A 24,562-nucleotide genomic window follows, 5' to 3' on the forward strand; every position below is an offset into this window, starting at 1 on the left:
TCTCATCCATTCCATTGAAGAAATAAGCAATATCAAGGAATAAGTTCTTCTGATAATCATCATCAGGAGAGTTCTAACTTTTTGCAAGAACCTTTTGAACTTGACAATTTGGAATCACTTTCATTTTCATGTAATGCGCTTTCCCATACTTTTCTGCTTTTACTAAAAAATGAAGAACCAATAGCACAAAGGGCTACTAGAAGTCCATTACAATGATGTACTGTTCTCCAAAATTCCTCCATAAAATCTTCAACTAGGTAAGCTTGTCCACAGGCATGCCAACTCAAAAGATTAAGTGATTTTTTGTTATCTAGAGGTTCATCTTTGCACTTGACACACTCACCATCAGCTACAATCAAAGCCTTATTTCTAGTTCTTACAATGATTTACTTCCTTGGCGAAGCCAATTTCGCATGCCAACAATTGCATTGAAGTGGTGCCATTTGTCCACATCATCAAGAACAATAAGATTTCTTCTGCAACATAACGCATCCTTGATATAATCCCTCCATCAACATCATGTATATCATCAGCATTGTTTAGGATATCTGAAAGAAGTTGCCTCTATAGGCAAACTACACCATTGGATTCTTTTGACTATTCTCTAACATTTGATGGAAAGATCCTACCTTCAAACTTATGAAACTGCTTGTTATAAACACTATTTGCTATGGTTGTCTTCCCTACTCCACCAATCCCATAGAGTATATCAAAGGCAAAACTGTGGGAGCCATATTCTTGCAACCATAAGTTGATATGTTTTACTAGAGGATCTCTTCCAATGAAATAAAAGGGGATACGAAGTATTTTATGATCCAATTTCTTTGAGACCTTGTCGACAATAGATTGGACAAGGTGTGCCTTATGCCTGCATCAAAAAGAAAATGCAATATATGATAATTAGCAAGTCTCTTTATAAAGTTTCAAAATCTTAGTATCTTAGAAAAAAGAAATTAAACCAGGCTGTGTGTCAATGATTGAAACTGAAAATGGAATAATGTAGAAATCATTGCTTTTGTTAAGTAACTAAGAAAGAAAATATCAGAAAATGAGAAAAAAAAATTCTTTTTTTTTATTTTTCTTTAATGTTCACTGAGTTAAGAGTAATGTATAAATCATCTTTCAATATTGGGTTGGTTAAAAAATGAATTTCATGATATTTTTTTTTTGGTTATTTCAATCTTATGTCTTGAGTCATAAGTTAGTGGGTTAAGAGGGGGTTAAAACATGTCCTTTTGTTTTTCCATTGTTTTTTTAGATTGGATTGTTTTTCTTGGTTTTGCCCTTCAACATTGCATTATCTGAGATTTTTTTTTTTTTTTTTTCTACAAGGTTATCGTGGTGTCAGGATTAAGTTGACAATCAGACTGATGATCTCACTAGTTGCACAACATAGATGGAAGATCTATCAACTCGATGTGAAGTTAGCATTTCTGAATGGCTTCCTATAATAAGAGATCTATGTTGAACAACCACTTGGATACATTGAAGCTGAAAATGAAGGCAAAGTATACAAGTTAAAGAAAGCTCTCTACGGTTTGAAGCAAGCTCCGCGTGCTTGGAATACTAGAATTGACAGGTTTTTTCAAGATAATGGATTTGAAAAATGTCCATATAAACACACAATATATGTGAAGAAAGAAGCAGATGGCAGCATATTATTTGCATGCCTATATGTTGATGACTTGATATTCACCGGCAACAATCCTACCGTGTTTGAATACTTCAAGAAAAGCATGGTACAAGAGTTTGAGATGACAGACATTGGTCTAATGGTACATTTTCTTGGCTTAAAAGTAACGCAGAAAGAAGAAGGGATTTTTGTATCCTAAAGCGGTTACGCCAAAGATATTCTTGAAAGGTTCAAGATGGAAAGCTGCAATCCGTTATTAACTCCAGTTGAGAATGGAGTAGAATTGAGGAAGAGTAAAGTTGGAAATGTTGATCCAACTTACTTCAAAAGCTTAGTAGGAAGCTTAAGGTGCTTGACATGTACCAGACCGGATATACTCTATGGAGTTGGACTTATCAGCAGATATATGGAGACACCAGACCAGTCTAACTTGAATGCAACCAAGAGAATTCTTCGCTACATCAAAGGAACAATAAAATGAAGGTATGTTTTATACCTCAAGTAAAAGCTTCAATCTTGTTGGCTACTCAGATAGTGATTGGGGTAGAGATCTGGATGAAAGGAAAAGCACAACTGGATTTGTCTTTTTCATGGGAGATACATCTTTCACATGGTCATTCAAGAAGCAATTGATAGTAACGTTATCTAGCTGTGAAGCTGAGTATGTTGCTGCCAACTCAACTGTATACCATTTAATATGGTTAAGGAATATGCTGAAGTTTTTGGGATTTCCTCAAGAAAGTCCTACAAAGATTTATATTGATAATCGATCAGCGATTGCATTAGCCAAGAATCCAGTGTATCATGAAACAAGTAAACATATCAATACACGTCATCATTTTATTCGAGAGCATGTGAAGAACAAAGAAGTTGAACCGATATCCTGCAAAACAAATGATCAAGTTGCAGATATCTTTACAAAGTCATTGAAGGGAGAAATATTCATTAGATTGAAGTTCATGCTTGGCATGACATCCCTCGATTGAGTTTAAAGGGGGGATTTGTTGTTGTAAACTCAATCAACCACCTACTACCACCTACTACCACCTAATATCAATCACCACCACCTGCTGCCATCTATTAGTAACAACCACTACCTGCTGCCTCTCAATTTATGTATAAATAAGTTGTTAAGTTTATGTTATTAAGTGTGAAACAGAGTAGAGAGAAACACGAGAGAAAAGAGAGGGTGTGTATTAAGATTGTGAGTTTTGTAATTTGTAAGCTTGTTTTTGTAATAAAACGTGTGTTTTATTCCCTTTTAGTGTTCTAAAGCCACCACCAGTGGTTTCTCCCACCAACAACATATATATGCAGGCTGTGTTTCGAGATCAGATTGATTAAGGTGCAAACAAACATGGAGGATATGCAGGAACAAAACCATGAGATCGTGCTTCAGGGTCAGAATAATAATGGAGCAAGAAACAAAGAATTCGACATTTCTGCCTCTATGGCAATTCTGGTTTTAATTATCTCCCCACCGGATCAGTCTCTGCAGTTTATTTCTGTTTTTCAAATGGTATTTAGAAAACTTAGCTTAATCAAAGAACAAAGGGCATAACAAGAACATCTAGGTTACTGTCATCCCTCAAATTTATTTATAGGCAAAATAAAAAATTACAAGATCTTTATCATAAAAAAAAAAAAAAAATCATAACAACCATAATTCCTTTCATCTAAGGGATTACATAACTACATAGACTTATTCTAAGTCAAAAAAATATCTAGCTAAACTCAAGTCTAAAAATCAGAACATAAAAAAATACCATAACATATAGATAAATATGGTTGGAAACTAGCTGATAACAATTTCCTCCCTTTCTGTTGGCTACGATCCTAACCCTATGTATATGAATATGGAAAATAATCATGTCCATTTAAACTCTGATTCAGATGAAGCTTCTCCACATGTATTTGAGTACTTCTGCAGCATGCATGTTGCTGATGCTCCCATTGATCAGGGAGTCCCTATCTCTTCTTCTAGTGGACATGTATGGTCAGCAGTTAGCATACCCAGTTCATATTAAGATCTACTGGTGGATTGTCACAGACACATCAAGTTAATGAAGAGCAACGTTTGTCGCACCTGACATCGCGGCGGCCTTAAAAATTAAGTTAAATCTTTGGAAAGAACGGATTTCTGGCATCTTGTTCTTTAAATGGGATGGTCTTGTTTAAGGAGTCGCCACCTAGTATTATGGTCACTAGGAACCCTAACTGGTCAACAGAGATTCTATGGTTCGGGATTGGTTATGTAAAAAGGAAGATATTATCACCCCTTAAACGTCCTGCCTGAGGCAGGCTGCATTGCTAGTTTCGTCTTAAATTGCTAAATATTTATTGATTTATGTTATGAAAATTTGCTTATAATATTCCTGACTCTGGCGCTAGTGAATATTTAACTACGAATATTTCCAACTCTGGAGTTGGTAAATATTACGTAGCTATAAAACAAAATAAATTTAAATCAGTATTTTTTTATTCCCGACTCTAGCGCTAGTGAATAAACAAATAAAATAAATTTATTTCTTTATCAAATTATTTTTTACGCATGCGAAATAAAATAAAATAAAATAAATTTACATTAGTATTTTTTATTCCTGACTCTGGCGTCAGTGAATATACTAATTAAATTTATCCTATTTTATTTTATGTGAATAAACAAATAAAAATCAATTCATTTCTTTATCAAATTATTATTATTATTATTATTTTAACGCAAGCGCATTATTTTTTATTTTCTATGTAGCTTAAAAAATAAAAATGAAATAAAATAAAATAAATTTACATTAGTATTTTTTTTATTCTTGACTTTGGCGTCAGTGAATATACTAAATAAATTTATCCTATTTTATTTTATGTTTTTAATTTTTTTGTCAATGAATAAATAAAAAAACAATAAATTCATTTTTATATATATTTTTTTACCTACACAATTTTTATTATATATTTTTTATATTTTTATATATTTTTTGGGTTGGATTGGACCAGCCGGCCCAGCCTGGTCACTGGCCCAAGCCAGTGACCAGGCGGCTTTTACCCGCCAGCGTGCTTGAATTGTTCACGCACGCTGGCAACAGTTAGCATGTAATTATATTTCTAATGTACAGTGTTGGAGAATTATTCTGCAAAACTGGAGACACTTACCTGGGAGCAAGATGGAGGCGATGGCGTGTTGTTCCTCTCTTCGTTTTTTAAGCTTCTTCCTCTGGTTTTGGAAGCCGGCGCTGGAGAAGAAGAAGCTGATTGTGATGCTGGGGCTTTCATCTGTGGGTTTCTTGTTTGTTCTTCCCCCCTGTTGCTGACCTCCTGCCTCGGTTGTTTTTCGTCCTGGTTTCTTCCTTTTGCTCCTTTTTTTACTATGATTTATGCTATGTTTTCTCTGCTTTTGCTAATTCTGTTCTTGGCTATGTTTTTTGATTTGATTTTTCTGCAGGGATGAAAGCAACGGCAGAACCGGTTCTCCTCCCTGTTTCAGTCTTCTGCGTTCTGGGTCTCTCCCTCTGCTTCGGGTTTCTTTTGTCTCCCCCTGTTGCTGGGTTCCTGCCTCTGTTCTAGGTTGTGTTTTGATTGCCCTGTTTTTCTCTGGATTTTCTGGGTTAATTGCTCTGTTTTTCTGGGGGTTTTTTTTCCTCCCCTGTTGTTGGGTTTTCCCCCCTTCATTGTTGCTGGCTTGTTCGTCCCTCTCCCTGTATTTTCTTTTTTTTATTGTGTTTTGTTTGCTCTGTCGGGTGCGACAGAATTGCTCTGTTTTTGGGTTGTTTTTCTTCTTTGTTTTTCTGGCTTTTTCTTTCATCTTTTTTCTGGGTTTCTCCTCCCGTTTTTCCGGTCTTTAGTCTCTGCTTTATAGAGACCCCAAAGCTTGCCCCTAATCAGTCCTGCCTTTGCAGGACTGTATCTTCCACAAACGAGATCGTGGGCAAGGGACTCGGTCCAAGATTGAATTTGTTGCAGATTTCAGGTCTCCGGTTGAATCGGGATGAAGAAGATCACACGGTTGTTCCACCAGCAACAGCGACGTTTTGGCAGCAAGGAATTCTACCAGCAACGACAACGTTTCAAGCAGCAATGGATATTGTCATTTTGATCCCTGAACTTTAGAAATTTGGCAATTGGACCCTTAATAAAAATTGAACTTTACAAAACAGTCCTTAATTCCTGGATTATTTTCAATTAAGTCCCTGGATTATTCAATTTGATCCTTAATTAATTCTTTTAATTTTCCCCTTTTTGGATAAATTTCAATTAAGTCCTTGAATTTATTTAATTAATTCAATCAAAGTTTAATTAAGTCCACAAACTTATTAATTCTTATAATTTTATTAATTAAACAAATTTAAATTTTAAATAAATTTCCAAACTTATTAATTTTTCAATTTCTAATTAATTTATTCTCAAATCTGATAATTTTATCCCTGAACTTCAAGATTTGTTGTCTTAACCCAATTATCAACTATATTTAATTTTTATTATTTGTTTAAAAATTTGGTTATGACAACATTTCTATTGCGATTGATTTGGAATTGAAAGTGCATGAAGAAGACATGGGGAAAGATTTGATGCACGGAGAATCTGATGATGGCCTTCTTAACTACTTGGATGAGGAAAAATATGATTTGGTTTGTGAGGGTGGTGTTATTTTTACACTTGGCTAAGGACACTGAGTCACAAATCAAATTGGCCTGCTTCATACAAAAAAATGATGCAAATTCATAGCTGTACACTGAGTGCCAAATTATTTTAGGTTTTAAAAAGCTTTCAATACAACACCAAATCTAAAAAAAAACTCAACCCATCATTATTTTCACATTTAATTTCTTTTCAAAAAAACACATAATAATTTCGTTATCAAAATCATAACGGTCACTGCAATAATAATTTCTAAAAATATGAGAAGCTATTTCTGCTTTAGCTGCTACATGTACATCATCACTAGTGTTTGATGAGCTGCTATCATCATCAGTTCCTTCCTCTTCATGCACCATTCGTACACCAACCCTCTTTATTTGAACAACCGGATCATCTGTAAACACTGAAACACTGAATTCATCACCGGTATCAAACACAGGATCATTGGACCCAAATTTCCAATAGCTTAGCCGTAACAATTCAGATTTTTGAGCTGAAAATTCTATCGGAAAAATTGAGGGGTAAGAAACCCAGAATCTACCCTTGGTATTGTTCCTGATTTCAAGATAAACATGAAGATACGGATTGGATACTGGCGTACCAGAAAACCATGTGAATAGATTAAAGCCACATATCCGGTGTGTAGCAGGTGAGGATATTTTGAATGACAAGTGCTCTTCAAACTCTTTCTGAATTAGCCCTTCCTCCTCATAAAACTCCAACATCTCATTTTCATCATATTCAAGGACAACATTGAATCTGTTGCCCTGAAGTTCTATCTGTTCCATCAAAGCAGAAATTACAAAATGAGCAAAGGGAAAATTTTCTAAATATCGAAGAAGTACAAAAATGTAGAGTTGAAATACAGTAAAATGGGCGAGGGAGGACCTGAAATCTCCATGTCTGCATTTGAACGCTGACCATTTCAATTATTCTCAACAAGTGTGGGTCAACCTTTTGGGTTAATTCTAGCTTAATCAAATCTTGCTTCTGAACTAATTGATCACAATCACGAGCTATGGTAAAAGGGATCAGATTTGCAATTCTTTGCAGCGAATAACAATAGGACATGTCTAACGCAACCAAACTGGATGGAAGCTCTAGGAGTGTTTGAAGCATTTTGCATTCCGCTAATGAAAGGTAATTGAGTGTACCAATGTCCTTAATGCTTGGTGGCTTGGTGGAAGAAAACAAATTGCAGTTCTACTTAAATTTAGTGTTGTCAAGGAGTGTGGCAATGTGAAAGAGGTAAATCTGGAATTTTTCATTTCTAAAAACCTGGAGGAAAAGAATAGCTTCAATGGAAGAGATGTAATTTAAGATGTGCTTGCAACAATTCTATCACTTTGATGCATCCTGCGTCCCTGATGATGCTCTAAATCCATATTCAAGCTCTCAAGTTTTGAGCAACCACACAAAACAAGCTCTTCAAGTGAATTCAATCTCCTCATTTCTTCTGGAAGTTCCACAAGACTTTTTCAATTCTTCATAATTCATATTTAAGATCACGAGACAATGTAAATCATGAATAGATTCATGAATCTGGACTACATGGATGCAGTTTTCAAGTATTATCTTTTCCAGGCCTGGGGATCCAGAGAAGTCTAGGGTTCTGATAAGGTCATGCAAGCTACGCAGATCAAGAATTTTCAAATTTGGAAGAGACTGTGAAAACAATTACATGTAGTGGTTATCAATTGAAAATACGTGTAGCTATATAGAGAGAGACTAGATACATACCGGTTTGCCTTTCCAAGCACCAATTAGACTACTTTTGGATAGATCAAGAACCACAAGCTTCTCCAAGCAAAAGTGTTGTGGTATGGATCTCAAAGAGAATCCATGCCAACATAACCATATTAAATTCTTGGGGAAGTGTTCATAACTTCCATAGAACTTCATGTAATTTAGTTGGAAAATTTTTACATTTTGCATCTTTCTAAAAGCATCCGTGCTGAGGATGGAAGACAAACTTGTTTAGCCAATTTGTACTTGTTCCCCCAAGAAAAAATTAGAAAGCCATTCCTGAGAGCGTTTTGTACGAAGACGACATTGTTGAAAGAAGTTAAACCTGCAGCTAGCTATTGAATCAGTACAGACAACTTCTGTACTATTATCTTTTATGAATGCGTGCATATCTAGGGTAAGGCCACGTAATTTTTCAGCATCATGATTCCAAAATATTAAAAGTATACGAGAAAAGAAAGTAAAAGCATGAACTTTTTAGGATGCCTTAATACAATGTAGATATGAAAACAAAACTAGATACTTACACTTGTTTCTTTCAATACTGTAAAGGCTTCCATGTGATGCCATATTCTTTGACATTTGGGTGATTCTTGACGAGCAATTTCCCTTCCCATAACTCTTATGAGTTGATGCATCCATAACTTTTTATCATTTTTTATTTTGACAATTTCTACTACACATCTATTAATGAGATTGTCAATTCTAAATCTTGCACCTATACCGAGTCCATCTAGTATCCTAACTGCATAATTGTAATCCATTCTATTGAAGAAACAAGCAATATCAATTAGCTACAATCGAAGCCTTATTTCTAGTTGTTACAATGATTTTACTTCCTTGGAAAAGCCAATTTTGCATGCCAACAATTGCATTGAACTGGTACCATTTGTCCACGTCATCGAGAACAATAAGAGTTCTTCTGGAATACAATGCATCCTTAATCTTTATAATCCCTTCATCGACATCATGTGTCCCATCAGCAGTCTTGTTAGGATATCAGAAAGAAGTTGCCTTTGTAGACAAACTACACCATTGGATTCTTTTGACCTTTCTCTAACAATTGATAGAAAGCTCCTGCCTTTAAATTTATGAAAGTTGTGGTTATAAACAGTCTTTGCTATGGCTGTCTTCCCAACTCCACCAATCCCATAGAGTATAGCAATAGCAGCACCATGGGGGCCATCTTGCAACCATGAGTTGATATATTTTACCAGATGATCTCTTCCAATGAAATGAAGGGGGACATGAAATATTTAACGATGCAGTTTCTTTAATATTTTACCAGATGATTGGACAAGCTGTGCCTCTTACCTGCATCAGAAAGAAAAATGCAATGTATGATAATTAGTAGTCTCTCCGTAAAGTTTAAAAATCTTAGTATCCTAGAAAAAAGAAATTAAACCAGGCTGTGCATCAATGATTGATTGCTATTTTTGTAGCTATGTTATCACCGCATATTAAAACCAAAACATGGAATAATGTAGTAATCTTTGCCTTTTCAGGTAGTCAAGGAAAAAAAAATGAGAAAAAAGTATCTTTTATTTTTATTTTCCTAGTATGTTCTCTGAGTTGGGAGTGTTATAGACTTATAGTTTCACTAAATTGTAGTGGTATTATTAGTTATCGTCTCAATGCTCAACTACAAACCTGAAAAAATTAAGAGTGCAGAACCAGCATGCTATTATTATGTTATGTGTAGTTTCATCAAGAAATACAACTTACCCATCTCCTAAAACCATTCCTCCTAAATCTGCAACTTCCTACAAAGCAATCCTCCACCCATTCACTTGCTCCATCTCCTTCTTGAAACGCTTGTCATGATCCACAAATGCTGCAGCAAAGCTCCCTGTTTGATTTCTGACTTCAGACGGATCCACGTCATAGAAGACCGGCAAAATTATGCAGTCAGTATTGCTCTTACATTCCATGATCATTACAAGTTCATCCAGGCACCACCGTGACGAAGCATATGCTTTGGAGAACACGATTATCGATATTTTTTATTGTTGTATTGCCTGTTGGAGCTCTGACTTGATATTTTCTCCTCTCCCAATTTCATCATCGTCTCTAAATGTGTGAATCCCTGCTTGAACCAGGGCTGTGTAGAGGTGATCAGTAAAGTTCTTGCGGGTGTCTTCACCTCTAAAACTCAAGAACACTTGATATTTACAATTAGAGAACCGTGAAAATGAGGATTCTTGATATTTCCCAGAAGCCATTTCGAGACTAGCAAAGAAAAAAAGTTGCAGGATGAATGTCGATAATTCAAGATCGATAGCACAGCAATTAGCTGAAGTATTTATATATGGTTATCTAATTTTTTTCTTGAAAACATTTTTGAAGTTATTTCCCAGCAATCAACTTCCCCAAGCCCTTTCAGAGAAATATCTGTACATATTTTAACCGCACTTGCTACCACGCATTTAGAAGCACAGATGGAGCAGGAAAGGAAAGTCATTAAGGATCCCCATCTGGCTATGTAAGCCTTAATTATTTAGAAAGCACACATCTTGTAATCCTTACAAAGCCCACGGAGGTGAATTTGTTAGGTTATAATTTTTTGAGTGGCATGATAAGATGAGATGATGAACAAGTAGTCACTAACAGTGGTTTAATCTAAGTGATCATTAACAAAGAAAACAAGACAACAGCTGTAACCAAAGTAAGCAGGAGATAAGAAAGAGAGAGTACCTGCAAGTTTCCCTTTCTCTTCTCTCTTAAGTTAAGTTGTGGCTGCTGTTCTATACCTTCATCTAGTTCTCGTGTGTCTTTTTTGCTGAAAAATAATTTTTTTAAAAATAATAAATTTTATAAAAGTAAATTATTTTTTTAATATTTGTAATATAATAAAAAATAAATTAAAAAATAATAGATATAATTAAAAATAAATAATAATTAAAATAATATAAATTAAATTTTAAAAATTAAAAAAATAAAAAATAAAGAAATTAAATTAATAATAATAAACATTTTATAAATTATTTCAAATAAAATAAATAACAATAAAAAAAATGAGAATCAAATTTGTTAGATAAAAAATTTTAATAAAAAAAAAAATAATAATTATAAAAATAAAAATCAAAGTTAATATAAAAATTAAATTTTAAGAGATGAAATTAAAAAATAAATATTCAAAACCAAATATGTATTACAATAAAAAATTTAAGAATTAAATTTGATTAATTTTTTTAATAACAAAAATTTAAAAAAATTAATTTTTTAAAAACAAACCTAAATGGTTTTGCTCAAACTTTTAAGACAACCCTTAAGTCTAAGTCTATGTGGCACAATATTATAAATAAAATATTTTATTATTCAGGAATGCGAGGTATAGTTACCAAAAGGGACATTAGAAAACTAGCAAAACACCAATAAGAAACTAGCATTGAGTAATAAATTTTTTTGTTATTATCATCCACTCTCGCTGTGCGCCTGCTCTGGCCGTATCTCCATCCTCTCGCATCCAAAACCAGCATCAACACCACCCGCCAATAAGAAAAAGGCACGTGGAGGATCATGACTCTGAATCAGCTACTGGGTCGGCTACCGAGTGGTGTTCCGTTTTGAGCCATTGAGTATTGCTGTGGAGTGGAGGGACATTGAAGCTGCACAATGTTTGGTGTCTTACAAGTGCTGATGGCAAGAGGTTTATTGAGTGGGGGTTCTATAAGAATGGAGGTTCCATGGTGTGACAGTAATAGGATTCTGTTGTCAAAAAAGTTTGTGAGGTTTCCCGTTGAGTTGGCTCATCGGAAAATTGGAAGAGAACTCGAGCGTTTTTTAGTTGTTTAACAGAAAACAGCAAATGGGTTTGTGGAGTTCACCGTCTTGGAAAATGGTGAGCAGCAACAAAGTGACAAGTAAGATAAGATATTTAATATATTTTATTATAAATACAAGATTTTATAAATAAAAATCAATTAATAAAATAATAACATATTACAACGGGGAACAAAAGTGAAAGCCATTACAAATATTTTTTAAATAAAAGATCTCATGATATACAAAGAAAGAAGGAAGATTACTAGAGATACAAAACTATTTTCCTGATAAGCTTTCAAAAAAAAAAGAAAAACAATTTCAAAAGCTTTCCACTTTTTGTTGTTGAATATTAATTCTATCTTTTAATTTGATAATTTTCAATCAAAATTAATTTTAAAATTTTTAATTTTGATGATTATTATATTTTATTTTTTATAAAAAAATATCTATATTAATTTATTGTAAAAATTTAATATAATCAAATTAATTTTTAATTAAAATAAAATACATTCAAATTATAGAATCCTCTTAATTATATTTTGAAGACATATCCACCTTTTTTTTTTATTACAAGTGAACTTGTTTGGAAAAGGATATATGTAGAAGCAAAAAAGAATTACCAATCAAATTTTACCATGTATTATTTTTTATTTTATTTTTATATAAAACGATGAAATAAAACATAAAAAATGAATCATTACATATATTTTGGTATTGACACATAAAATAATATATTTAATATATCTTATTATAAATCCAAGATTTTATAAATAAAAATCAATTAATAAAATAATATCATATTACAGGGAAAAAAGAAAGTGAAAGTCCTGACAAATATTTATAAATAAAAGATCTCATGTTTTCCATGATAAAGAAAGGAGGAAGATACAAAACTATTTTCATGATAAGCTTTTCAAGAAAAAAGAAAAAACCATTTCAAAAGCTTTCTAGCTTTTTTAATGTTACGGTTGAAATCTAAAAAAAGCAAACCTCTACTTTGGTTATAGACCTCTCTTTGCAAAATACCACCAATAGAAATTGTCATCATCGAGGAGGAAGGTACCATGGAAAAAACAATAATAATTTCTAAAAATACGAGAAGCTATTTCTACTTTGGCCGCGTGTGCATCATCGCTACTGTTGTGGGCATTGATAACTTCTTCTTCTTCTTCTTCTTCTTCTTCTTCATCATCATCATCATCATCATCATCATCATCATCGCTACTGTTGTGGGCATTGATAACTTCTTCTTCTTCTTCTTCTTCTTCTTCTTCTTCTTCTTCATCATCATCATCATCATCATCATCATCATCATCATCATCATCATCATCATCATCATCATCGCTACTGTTGTGGGCATTGATAACTTCATCCTTTGATTGGATAAAATCATCATCCTTTCCTTCCTCTTCATGCAACCATCGTACACCAATCGTCCTTACTTGAATAGCTGGATCACGTGGACGCGCTGAAATACTCCAATCGTCATCACCATTATCAAATGTAGGATCATTGACCATTAATTTGAAGTGGCTTAGCGATTGGTATTCAGTGCTTGACAACCCAAAGACAAAGGCTTGACGACGCAAGGATCCACCTCTGGTATTGTTTCTGATTTCAAGATCAACGTAACTATGGCAAAGGTGCCCTGACGTCACGCTATACCTTGCAAACAGATTAAAGCCACATATCCGAGGCGCAGGAGGTAAGGATATTTTAAATGAAAAGTCATCTACAAACTCATTCTGAATTAGCCATTTATCCTCTTCTTCCACCTCATACATGTACGGAGACTCCTCATCTTTATCAAATACATGTACGGAGAGTTTGCCATCTATAAATACTATCTGCACCACCAAAACAATGTCTATAAAATGAGCCAAAGAAAAGTATTCAAATGTAGATTTCAAAGACAATAAAATGGGCGAGGGAGGACCTGAAATCTGGATGGCTGTATTTGAGCATTAACAACCGTTTCTATTATTCTGAACATGTGAGAGTCAAACTTTTGGATTAATTCTTGCTTTATCCAATCTTGGAACTCGACTAAGTGATCACAACCACCTGCTAAAGTCAAAACGTTTGGATTAGCAAGTCTTTGCAGTGAATAGCAATAGGACACATCTAACCAACCCAAATGGGATGGAAGCTCTGGGAGTGCCTCAAGCATTTTGCAATTTCTTAAACATAGGCGATCGAGCATACCAAGATCCTTGATGCTTTCTGGAAGAAAACGAATTGGAGTTCCACTTAAATCTAGACTCTCCAAGAAGCGTGGCAGTGAAAACAAGGTAAATCTCAACATTTTCCTCGCTAAAAACCTAGAGGGAAAGAATAGCTTCAATGGAAGAGATGTAATGTACGATGCACTTGCAACAATTCCATCACTTTGAAGCAAGCTGCGCCCCTGATGATGCTCTAACTCCATATTCAAGATGTAAAGATTTGAGCAACCATCTAAAACCAGCTCTTGAAGTAAATTCAATCTACTCATTTCTTCTGGAAGCTCCATAAGACCTGAACAATTTCTTAGATTTAAGATCAACAGTCTTTGTAAATCACCAATAGAATTGTGAATTTGAACCAAACTGATGCAGTCTTCAAGTATTAGCTTTTCAAGGGCTGGGAGACCCGAGAAGTCAGGGGTTCTAATGAGATCACGAGAGTGACGGAGATCAAGAACTTTCAATTTTGGAAGAAACTGTGACAATACATGAATTTAGTTGTTATCAATTGAAAACAAGAGAGATAGTTATATAAACTGTGACAATACATGAATTTAGTTTATACATACCAGTTTGCCTTTCCAAGCATCAACTAGACAACTTCTGGATAGATCAAGAACCACAAGCTTCTCCAAGCATACGTGATTTGGTATGGATCTCGAAGACAATCCATGCCAACATAACCATATCAAATTCTTAGGAAAGTGCTCCAAACTTCCATGAAAATTAGTGTAGTTTAGTTGGAGAAATTTTACATCTGTCATCTTTCTAAAAGCATCAGCAGGAAACAAACTTTTTTGTGATTTTCCCCTATTAGAAAAATCAGAAAGCAATTGTTGAAAGAAGTTCAGCTTGCTGAGAACCATTGAATCAGTATAGACAACTTCTGCATGATTATCTTCCATTGATGCATGCATATCAATAGTAAGGCCACGCAATTTTTCAGCATCCTGCATAATAATATTAAAAGTACATGAGAAAGGAAAGTAAATGAAAGAATATGTTAAGGCACCACAAACCATTTTAGTAGACATAAAAAAAATTGAGCTACTTACAACATCTCCTTTCAAAACGGTAAAAGCATCCTCGTGACGCCATATTCTTTGACATTTGTGAGATTCTTGATGAGCAATTTCCCTTCCCATAGCTCTTACTAGTTGATGCATCCACAACCTTTTATCATTGTTGATTTCCACAAGGCATCTATCGATAAGTTTGTCAATCCTAACTCTTGCACCTATACCGAGCCCATCTAGTATCGTAACTGCATAATCCACATCCATTCCATTGAAGAAACAAGCAATATCAAGGAATATGCTTTTTTGATAATCATCATCTAGAGAGTGGTAACTTATTTCAAGAACATTTTGAACTTCACAGTTAGGAATCACTGCCAATTCCTGTAATGCGCTTTCCCATATTTCTCTTCCTTTTCCGGACAATGAGGAGCCAATAACTCGAAGAGCTAATGGAAGTCCATTACAGTGACATACTATTCTCCCAGAGTTTTCTACAAAACCATCAACAGGGTCAGCTTGTCCAAAGGCATTCCAACTGAAAAGCTCAAGTGATTTTTCATCATCTAGCAGGTCGACTTTGCACTCGAACCACTCAATATCATTAGCTGAAAACAGACCCTTATTTCTGGTTGTTACAATGATTTTACTTCCTTTACAAAGCCAACTTTGCATGCCAATGATTTTATTGAATTGGTCCCTTTTGTCCACATCATCTAGAACAATAAGAGTTCTTCTGCAACATAAGGCATTCTTAATCTTCAGAATTCCTTCATCTTCATCATTTATCTCATCAATAGTCTTTTTTAAGATGTCGGCAAGAAGTTGCCTTTGTAGGCAAACTATATCCGTTGATCTAAAATTTGACAGGAAGCTCATTCCTTCAAATTCATAAAAGTTCTGGTTAAAAACACTCTTAGCTATGGTTGTCTTTCCAACTCCACCAATTCCATAGAGTAAAGCAATGGCAGCACCATGGGATCCATCTTGCAACCATGAGTTGATAGCTTGTACTAGAGCATCTCTTCCAATGAAATGAAGGGGGACATGAAACATTTTTTTATCCAAATTCTTTAAGACATTCTCCAAAATAGATTGGACAAATGATGCCTCGTAACTACATCAAAACATAAAGTACAATGTACGATAATTAGTAGTCTCTCTATAAAGGATAAAAATAGACAACATTTAGCTAAGAAATTAAAGCAGGTTGCATGTCAATGATTTGATAGTTAAAACCAAATCATGATTGGAAAAAAAAAAAAACCAACAAAGAAATCATAAGTATTTTATTTTATTTTATTTTTGTTTATGTTTTCTTATCAGTATACTTAACTGAAAGAAATTAAGAGTTCACGACCAGCATTCTAGTCTTATGCTATGTATAGTTTCATAAAGAGATACAACTTACCCATCTCCTAGAACCATTCCAGCTAAATCAGCCACTTCCTTTAAAGCAATCCTCCACCCATTCACCCGCTCCATCTCCTTGTTGAAGCTCTTTTCATGTTCCTCAAATGCTGCAGAGAAGCTCCCTGTTTGACGTCCGACTTGGGATGGATCCACATCATAGAATACTGGCAAAACTATGCAGTCAGCATTCCTCTTACGTTCCATGATCATTACAAGTTCATCGAGGCACCATCTCGACGAAGCATAGTCTTTGGAGAACACGATAATCGATATTTTTGATTGTTGTATTGCCTTCTGGAGCTCGAAATCTATATTCTCTCCTCTCCGAATTTCATTATCATCTCTAAATGTGTGAATCCCTGCTTGAACCAGGGCCGTGTAGAGGTGATCGGTAAAGTTCTTGCGGGTGTCTTCACCTCTAAAACTCAAGAACACTTGATATTTACAATTAGGAAACCGTGAAGAGTAGGATTCTTGATACTTCCCAGCAGCCATTTCGAGTCTAGCAAAGATAAGACTTTTCAAAGATCTGAAAAAAAAAAAAAAAAAAAAAAAAAGAGTTGCAGGATTGATGTCGATAGTTCAAGATCGACACAGCACACCAATAAGCTGAAGTATTTTTATAATATTATCTTAATTTTTCTGTAAAACAATTTTCAAGTTATTTCCCAGCAATCAACTCCTCCATGTCCTTTCAGAAAAATATATGTAGATATGATAAATCTCTATGCTGAACCAACAAAATCGGTTGATGAGATCATCAATAATTAGTTTCTAACAGTGAATTAATCGAAGTGATTCTCAGTTACAGCAGAGTTACATTCCACACTATAGCATAATACTAAGAGAGCTAAGAGAGAGAGAGTACCTGCAATCTTAACATTCCCTTCGCTGATGTTCTCTTATCAGTTCATCAATTTTCTGCTTTTAAGTCAACCTTACAAGTCTTTGTGGACCTTTTTCTTTTTTAATTTGCTCAAATCATTTATAACGCGTTTACTGGGGCCTGTAATTCTTGTTATAATTACCAAAATGGACATTAGACACACACAAAACACATAATCCCTCTCATCAACTCACACGTTTCTTCTTACTTCACCCACCAGTAAGAAAAAGGCACGTGCAGGATCAAGGCTCTTCATATCTGACTTGGAAAGTTTGCTAGCCTGTAATTTTGCATCATTTGAATTGATTCTAGCTTTTTCTTTCTGTTGATTAAGTTAAATGAATAAATGAAATCAGTCGATCATTTAAGTTGTGAGAATTTTCAGATTAGTGTTTTATTTAAGTTGTTTAATTCCTTATTTGTTTAGTATTTAAATTTTACAAATTGAAAATGCATGTGCCAAGATTACTAGGTGGTGTTTGAGAATCTGCGCTTTAGAAAGTACTTTTGATGTTAAAGTAAAATAAAGGGCATCATCATCAAATTCTAATATCAATTTAACCAAAAGAAAATTACTTAATTTTGAGGGGGAAGTGATTTTTTTCAAATTATTTTAGGAAGTACATTCGAAATAAATTAATAAATAAAAGGTCCGTTTTGAAGCTTTATTCGTTACAATATTGTTTGAGCTGCTTTTGAAATGATTATTGTTATATTTTTTAAAACACTTTTAACCACGAAAAAAACTAAGTCGCCCACTCTAGTTATAATCCATCTAATAATGCTACAGTTTGTAGTTATACAAAATCCAATTGGAAATGTTATTATCTAGGCTAGCTATAAGAATATTTTCGCTTTAGCACATCGTAAAGTAAAAGGTAAAATCGAGTATCAAAAGGAAATCTAAGTTGTGTAGACGGTCTCATATCTTGTATACAAACAAAAGGTGTTTCGCCAATGGAATGTCATATATTCCATATATTATGTAGCTTTGCAAGATCCTCTTCTGCCAACTTACTTACCGGTCCTTTATATTATATTTTTAGATAAATATTTTTATCTTCGCTGTATATATAGGTGAACTTCTAAGCACATTAATTTCAAGAGAACAGGTCTATTTATTAATAGTTAGCAGTTGATTTTCGTTTGCAGTATGCAACGGAGCAGTCTCATACTTATTCATTATATCCACCTCTTCTTGATGAAATAGAGACTCATTCGGGAGATTTTATGGAGAGTTTAGAACTCTACGAGATGGCATGTGCACGCGCTGTTGCAGGCTTATAAAACAAATATACTTGATAGTGTTATAATTGTGAACCAACGCTAGATAAGTAATAGAAACTAAAGGTATGATGGAGTCAATAATTCATAATAAAAAAAAAAGTTGTGTTGGTAATCAAAAACTTAAGACTGAACAAAATGATTTGTAACAATCCACTGTGTTTTGGGAGGAAAGATACAGTGTTTTCGCCACATGATTTAGCTTTTCTGTTAATAAAAAGCAAAACAATTACAAAGTTAAATTATCTACCAGCTTAATATTAAAAAAGAAATCAACAAAGATAATTTTGGAAGGAAAAAAACCCATGAGGAAAAATATTGTAGCAACTTGCAATGTTTTGTGAGGAAAATTACAGTGTTTTCCTCAATAAAATAAAATAAAAAACCATTTAGAGAAATATTGCAGCAATTCATAGTATTTTGTGAGAAAAACTACAATGCTATCCCCATATGATTTAGCTTTATTGTAATTATAATTCTTAATCAACTCAATATCAAAAAACAATTGACAAAGATAATTTTGAAAAAAAATCATATGGGAAAACACTGCAACAATTCATAGTGTTTCATAGAAAAAAATTACAAAGCTAAATTCTTAATTAGCTTAATATTAAAAAAATCAAATCGACAGACACAATTTTAGAAGAAAAAATAACAAAAAAAGGGGGAAATCATGTTGGAAACACTTGTAGCAATTCACAGTGTTTTGTGATGAAGCTACAGTGCTTCCCCGCATGATTTAGCCTTATTTGTAATGACTTGTAATTGTAATTCTCATCAATGTTTTGTAAGGAAAGCTATAGTGCTTTCCCCCACATAATTAAGATTTATTACAAAATTAAATTCTAACCAACTCAATATTAAAAAAATAAATTCGACGAAGATAATTTTAGAAAAAAATATTAAAAAGAAACTGAAAAAAAAACCATGTGAGGAAAAACTGTCAATCCATAGTGTTTTGTGAGGAAAAACTTGTAATTACAATTCTTTACCAGCTTAATATTTAAAAAATAAAATCGACAAAGATAATTTTAGAGAAAAACATAACAAAACAGAAAAAAACCATGTGGAAAAAAACATTGTAGCAATCCACAGTAATTTCCGAGGAAAGTTACAGTGCTTTTCCTAACATATTGTAACTGTAATTTTTAAGTAGCTCAATATTAAAAAAATAAAATCAAAAAAGATAATTTCAAAGAAAATCATAAAAAAAAAAACAACAACAATAAAACTATGCGAAGAAACATTGTAGCAATCAAACAATGTTTTTAAAGAAAAAAATTACAAAACTAAATTCTCAATTAGCTCAATATAGAAATAAAAAAAACTTGACAAATATAATTTTGGAAATTAAAAAAATAAAACAGAAAAATTATGTGGGAAAACACCGTAGCAATCCAAGTGTGAAAATATGAAAGGTCAGCATGTAGATGATGCCTTTAAAGGAAAAAAAAATAACAAAGAAAATTTTTTAATCAACTCAATATTTAAAAAGTAAAATAACAAAGATAATTTTGAAAAAAATAAAAAATAAATGAAAAAAAGGAAAGTAATTTTGGAAAAAAAAAACAATGGAAAAAAAAAGAGGGAAAAAGGGAAACTTGGAAAAAAAAATGAAAAAAGTGCAAAAGAAAAAAAAAATGAAAAAAGAAGAAGAAGAATGCATTGTTGTAATCCACAATGCATTGGGTGTGGGGAACAATGATTTCCCCACAACTTTTAGTTTTATGTTATAGTAATTGAAATTCTTAACCAACTTAATATTTAAAAAAAAATAAATTTAACAAAGATAATTTTAGGGAAAAACATAACAAAATAGAAAAAAATCATATGGGTAAAAAACACTGTAGCAATCCACAATAATATGCGAGGAAAGTTATAGTGATTTCCCCACATATTGTAACTGTAATTTTTAACCAGCTCAATACTAAAAAATAAAATAAAATATATATATAATTTCAAATAAAATCATAAAAAAAAAAACAAAAAAAAAACCATTCAAAGAAACACTATAACAACCAACAATGTTTTAAAGAGAAAAAAATTAGAAAACTAAATTGTGGGTATACGTGCCTTAACTATTCCTTGCAACGCCCCCATACTGTCTTTACGAAGAACGTCACTGGGCAAATATGAGACCCTTTTGAGACCAGATAGAAAACCTATCAATGTTCACATAATAAATAGAACATGTCCTTAGGATGTATGTGCTATCGTTATTTGCATAAGGGCAAACCCTTCTTGAAGCATCTTGAACTCAAGACTTGTGGGTGACACAATGGCCGTCACTCAAAAAATTTTCATTGTAGAGTTTGGGCAAAAATCACGATTCTTGTTCCATCATACAAGAGTTACGACCATATTGTCACCCCTCGAAAGGCGAGTTCATCATATAGATTACATATTCATACATTTGTCATGCATGTGCTGTAATGAAAAGTAGGTCCCCTATGAGTCTACAACACCCGACTTTGAATGAAAAAACATGAAAGATGAAGAGTGTGCTCGTCGTAACGTCCATTTTTAAGAAGAGTTGGAGTTTCTGAAGACATGTGTGACTCGTCTCTAGCTTACTCGAGCAAATACTGAAAAATAACTCTAGGAAAGTTCCTTCCAACCGACCTATCATCTTTGTTCAAAACCCAACAATGACTCTACCCGGAAAAAAAAAATTGGGGGCAAACGTCGGTCAAGAGCCTCAACACAATCATGTATCCCTGCAAAAGCTTTGGTGGGAAGGCTGACCGAAGGGGAATTGCACTACCAGTGCATAATGGAGCCTATTCTTGTTCTGCAAAAAAAAAAAAAGCCTCTGTTTGATCATGCCTGTAGAACTTCTTGATTTTGTTTCAACCTGTTCCAGTTTTTTGTTGGTAACTTGGCTTAAAATTCCATAACACTTTCCTTGTCAAATGAGCCTTTATTGTTAATAAGATCATGTGCTTATAACACACCTTCATTTTTGTTGTTGTTTCATACAAACAACACATTGAACATAACCGTTAAGCATGAAACCATTATACCAAGAATCTTTGGGTGTGTTTCCCTTTTCTTCCAAAACTATACATGATCGCACATGTTCACAAGGATTTTTTGGGAATTCAAAGTTTAGTACAAAAAACAGAAATCATGTTGATGTTTGTCCAAAGCAAACGAGATCTAGAAATTCAGGTGATTCCTTAGAAAGGTAACCATACACCTAGAAAACCTAAAAAAAAACAAAAAGAACCCATGAAGTGACTCCAAAAGCTGAGTTTTATTTGAATGAATAATGAGGAATCACATTGTATACTCGCATGAAAGCAAGGCTTACCGATCCTAAATGCATGAGTTTGAAATGAAGAAAGACCATCTTTGATGATCTTTTCACAAGGTAAAATATATCATTTGCAGTCCCCTTTTGAGCCTAATGCTTTTCTTGAGATAAATAACATTGGCTATGATCACACCCTACACTGGGGGCAAGTGCGATAACATAGAAAAAACCTTAATGATTGAAAATGCCCAAGCAACACTAGGGGGCATAAAAGAAAATTCTCAATCATCAAAGGTGCCCGAACAAATCTAGGGGGCATGAACAAAAATCCAAAGGATCAAAAGTTTTGAGCATATATAAAAAATAATAATAATATATGATGATGCTCAAAACCATATGAAGAAAACAAAAGCAAAGAGAAAGAGTCCAAGCCCAACACTAAAGGGGCACGATATACAATTTTAGAAGGGCATTCAAATGACAAAAGGTCAAGAAACAAGCACAAGTGATCCTTAGTTTTGAAAATCACTTAAACACTTTTTTTTAGCCTACAAATATCATTTTCTTCATAACCAAGAGCCCAAGCCTACATTACGTGCCTAATGAAGCCCTTTCTGATCAAAGGCAAGCAATCTGGATCGGTAGGCAATGCTTTCTCATGTGAACCAAATCATTATTCATGCAAATAAAATGAATGCTTTCAAGACTGGATCTTTGAAACTCTCATATTAAATCTTGAACCATTTCGACCAGCCAAATGTCACTTCATATTTTTCACCAAAAGCCAAAACAAAACGTTTTCATCACTTCTGATAACCTCTCTATAGGAAACACTTGAATTTCTTCAGAATGAGTAATTTTTGTGTCTGGAATAGCTTTGGAATTCCAAAAATTCTGCATGAAAACAACTCCTTGTCAAACCTTCCTTCACATAGCGTCATCCCCAAACCCGAATTGAACGCCTGGGGGCATGATCAAACTAGGGGGCAATAAAGAAACATATGATAGGGCTGGCTCCATGAATCCCATTCTAAGAAAATGTCGAGCAAAATTGGCAACCCTTGAGATAAAGAGGCGGAGGACAAAGAAGTATGATGATATCAAGTCTTTTCTAAAGGTCAAAATCACAAGAGATGACTCGAGTAAGTGTCACGACCCGAATCCCGGATCCATGACCGGCACATAGGCAAGGTTCCCCTCCAAGGTTCCATACCTATGCGAACCCAAACTTACATACAAACTTATCCTTCAAAACTCAATCAGAGTTGTTCAACGCAGCAGTAACAACAAAACTAACTTTATAACATAATTTGATTGTCTTACTACAAGAGTTAGGGTCAAATTGTAATTTTTGTTAAATTGGAGGACCAAATTGAAAGTGTTAAATTCTCTTATCTATACAGTAATTCTGTCCATAATTCATATGTTATGCTGTTCAGAATCTCAGAATATGCTCCAGGGACCAATTTGTAATTTTCCAAAATTCGGGGACTAAACTGTAATTTTTGCAAATTGAGGGACCAAATTGAATTTTTTTCATCTTCAACCTCCATTCTAGAATTTTAACAGAAACCTACTGTTCTCCCCTGATTTTTAACTCAAAATTCACCATTCAAACAAAACTATAACTCAAAATCATCACAATCTTCCATAATCAACTAAATCATCAATTAAACACAACAATCAACCCCTAACATTCAATTTAATTCATCAATTAAACTCAAAACACAAATTTCATAATCCTAACATTCATCAAAACCGAAATTAAAGCTTAATTAATACATATTTATACATAATCTTACCCTTTTACTTATTTCCTCCAACTCCTTTCTATTTCCTTTCTAATTTCCCTCTTTTCTCTTCTTCTTCTTCTTTCTCCCTTCTCTCTCATGGTTTGCTCTCAATATTTTCAGATCTCTCTCTTTTGTTTTTTTTTTTCTATTTCTATTTATTATGTTTATCTAATTACCACACTACCCCTCATTCATTTATACCCACACTTTAAGCCTTCAAGGGCTTTATTGTATTTTCCAACTTATTAATTCAAAACATTGCAATCTCCCCACCTTATAAAAGTTTCGTCCTCAAAACTTAATAGAAAAGATTGAATACTTACCAAGATTATCGAAAAGATGAGGATACTCACGCATCTTATCCTCGAGCTCCCACGTCGCTTCCTCACGTGAATGTCCTTTCCATTTCACTTTCACTGAAGCTATATCCTTCGACCTAAGCTTCCTCACTTATCGATCGACTATAGCTTCCGGTTGCACCTCATAAACCATATCATCCCTCAACTCAATGGGATGAACCTCTAACACATGTGATGGATTTGGCATATACTTCCTTAGCATGGAAACATGAAATACCGGATGAATAGCAGACAAGTTTGGTGGTAATGCTAACCTATAAGCAACTGCCCCAACTCTCTCCAGAATCTCATATGGTCCAATGAATCGAGGACTCAACTTGTCTTTCTTCCCAAACCTGAATACTCCTTTTGTCCTTTCCTGACCTTCTTGTTCTTTAGGATTTTTCTTCCCACGTATATTAAGAGCACCCATGGGTCGGGCCAATCTTACATTAATTAACTATATATAATTAATGTGTATAATTTCTTTTACAGTGCTTTCTCTTACTTCCAGCGCAATATTCCTTTTTCTTTCTTTCTTTTGTGAAATCCAACACATCAAATTATGTTAAATTAAA

General features: G+C 33.8%; 1 protein-coding gene and 1 long non-coding RNA gene across 3 annotated transcripts; one reads left to right on the plus strand and one right to left on the minus strand.

The window, feature by feature from the left end:
- Nucleotides 1-4,712: 4,712 nt before the first annotated feature.
- Nucleotides 4,713-5,381, plus strand: LOC140956104 (uncharacterized). The gene is made up of 2 exons (XR_012171130.1): nucleotides 4,713-4,950; nucleotides 5,070-5,381. It is a non-coding gene; the product is annotated as an uncharacterized lncRNA (long non-coding RNA).
- A 7,205-nt stretch (nucleotides 5,382-12,586) lies between these two features.
- On the minus strand, nucleotides 12,587-17,287 carry LOC118035077 (disease resistance protein Roq1-like). 2 transcript variants are annotated; one of them, XM_073412469.1, is made up of 6 exons: nucleotides 16,426-17,286; nucleotides 15,054-16,131; nucleotides 14,568-14,948; nucleotides 13,979-14,474; nucleotides 13,710-13,837; nucleotides 12,587-13,620 (listed from the first exon to the last, which is right to left on the minus strand). In XM_073412469.1, the coding sequence occupies exons 1-6, from the start codon at nucleotides 16,920-16,922 to the stop codon at nucleotides 12,775-12,777; spliced, it is 3,426 nt and encodes a 1,141-aa protein (XP_073268570.1). In that variant the 5' UTR covers nucleotides 16,923-17,286; the 3' UTR covers nucleotides 12,587-12,774. The 2 variants fall into 2 exon arrangements, with proteins under 2 accessions (XP_073268570.1, XP_073268569.1); XM_073412468.1 differs by having other exon boundaries at nucleotides 13,710-14,474; nucleotides 16,426-17,287.
- Nucleotides 17,288-24,562: the final 7,275 nt, after the last annotated feature.

The sequence above is a fragment of the Populus alba genome, chromosome 11 (assembly GCF_005239225.2).
Source record: "Populus alba chromosome 11, ASM523922v2, whole genome shotgun sequence".
Classification (NCBI taxonomy): domain Eukaryota; kingdom Viridiplantae; phylum Streptophyta; class Magnoliopsida; order Malpighiales; family Salicaceae; genus Populus; species Populus alba.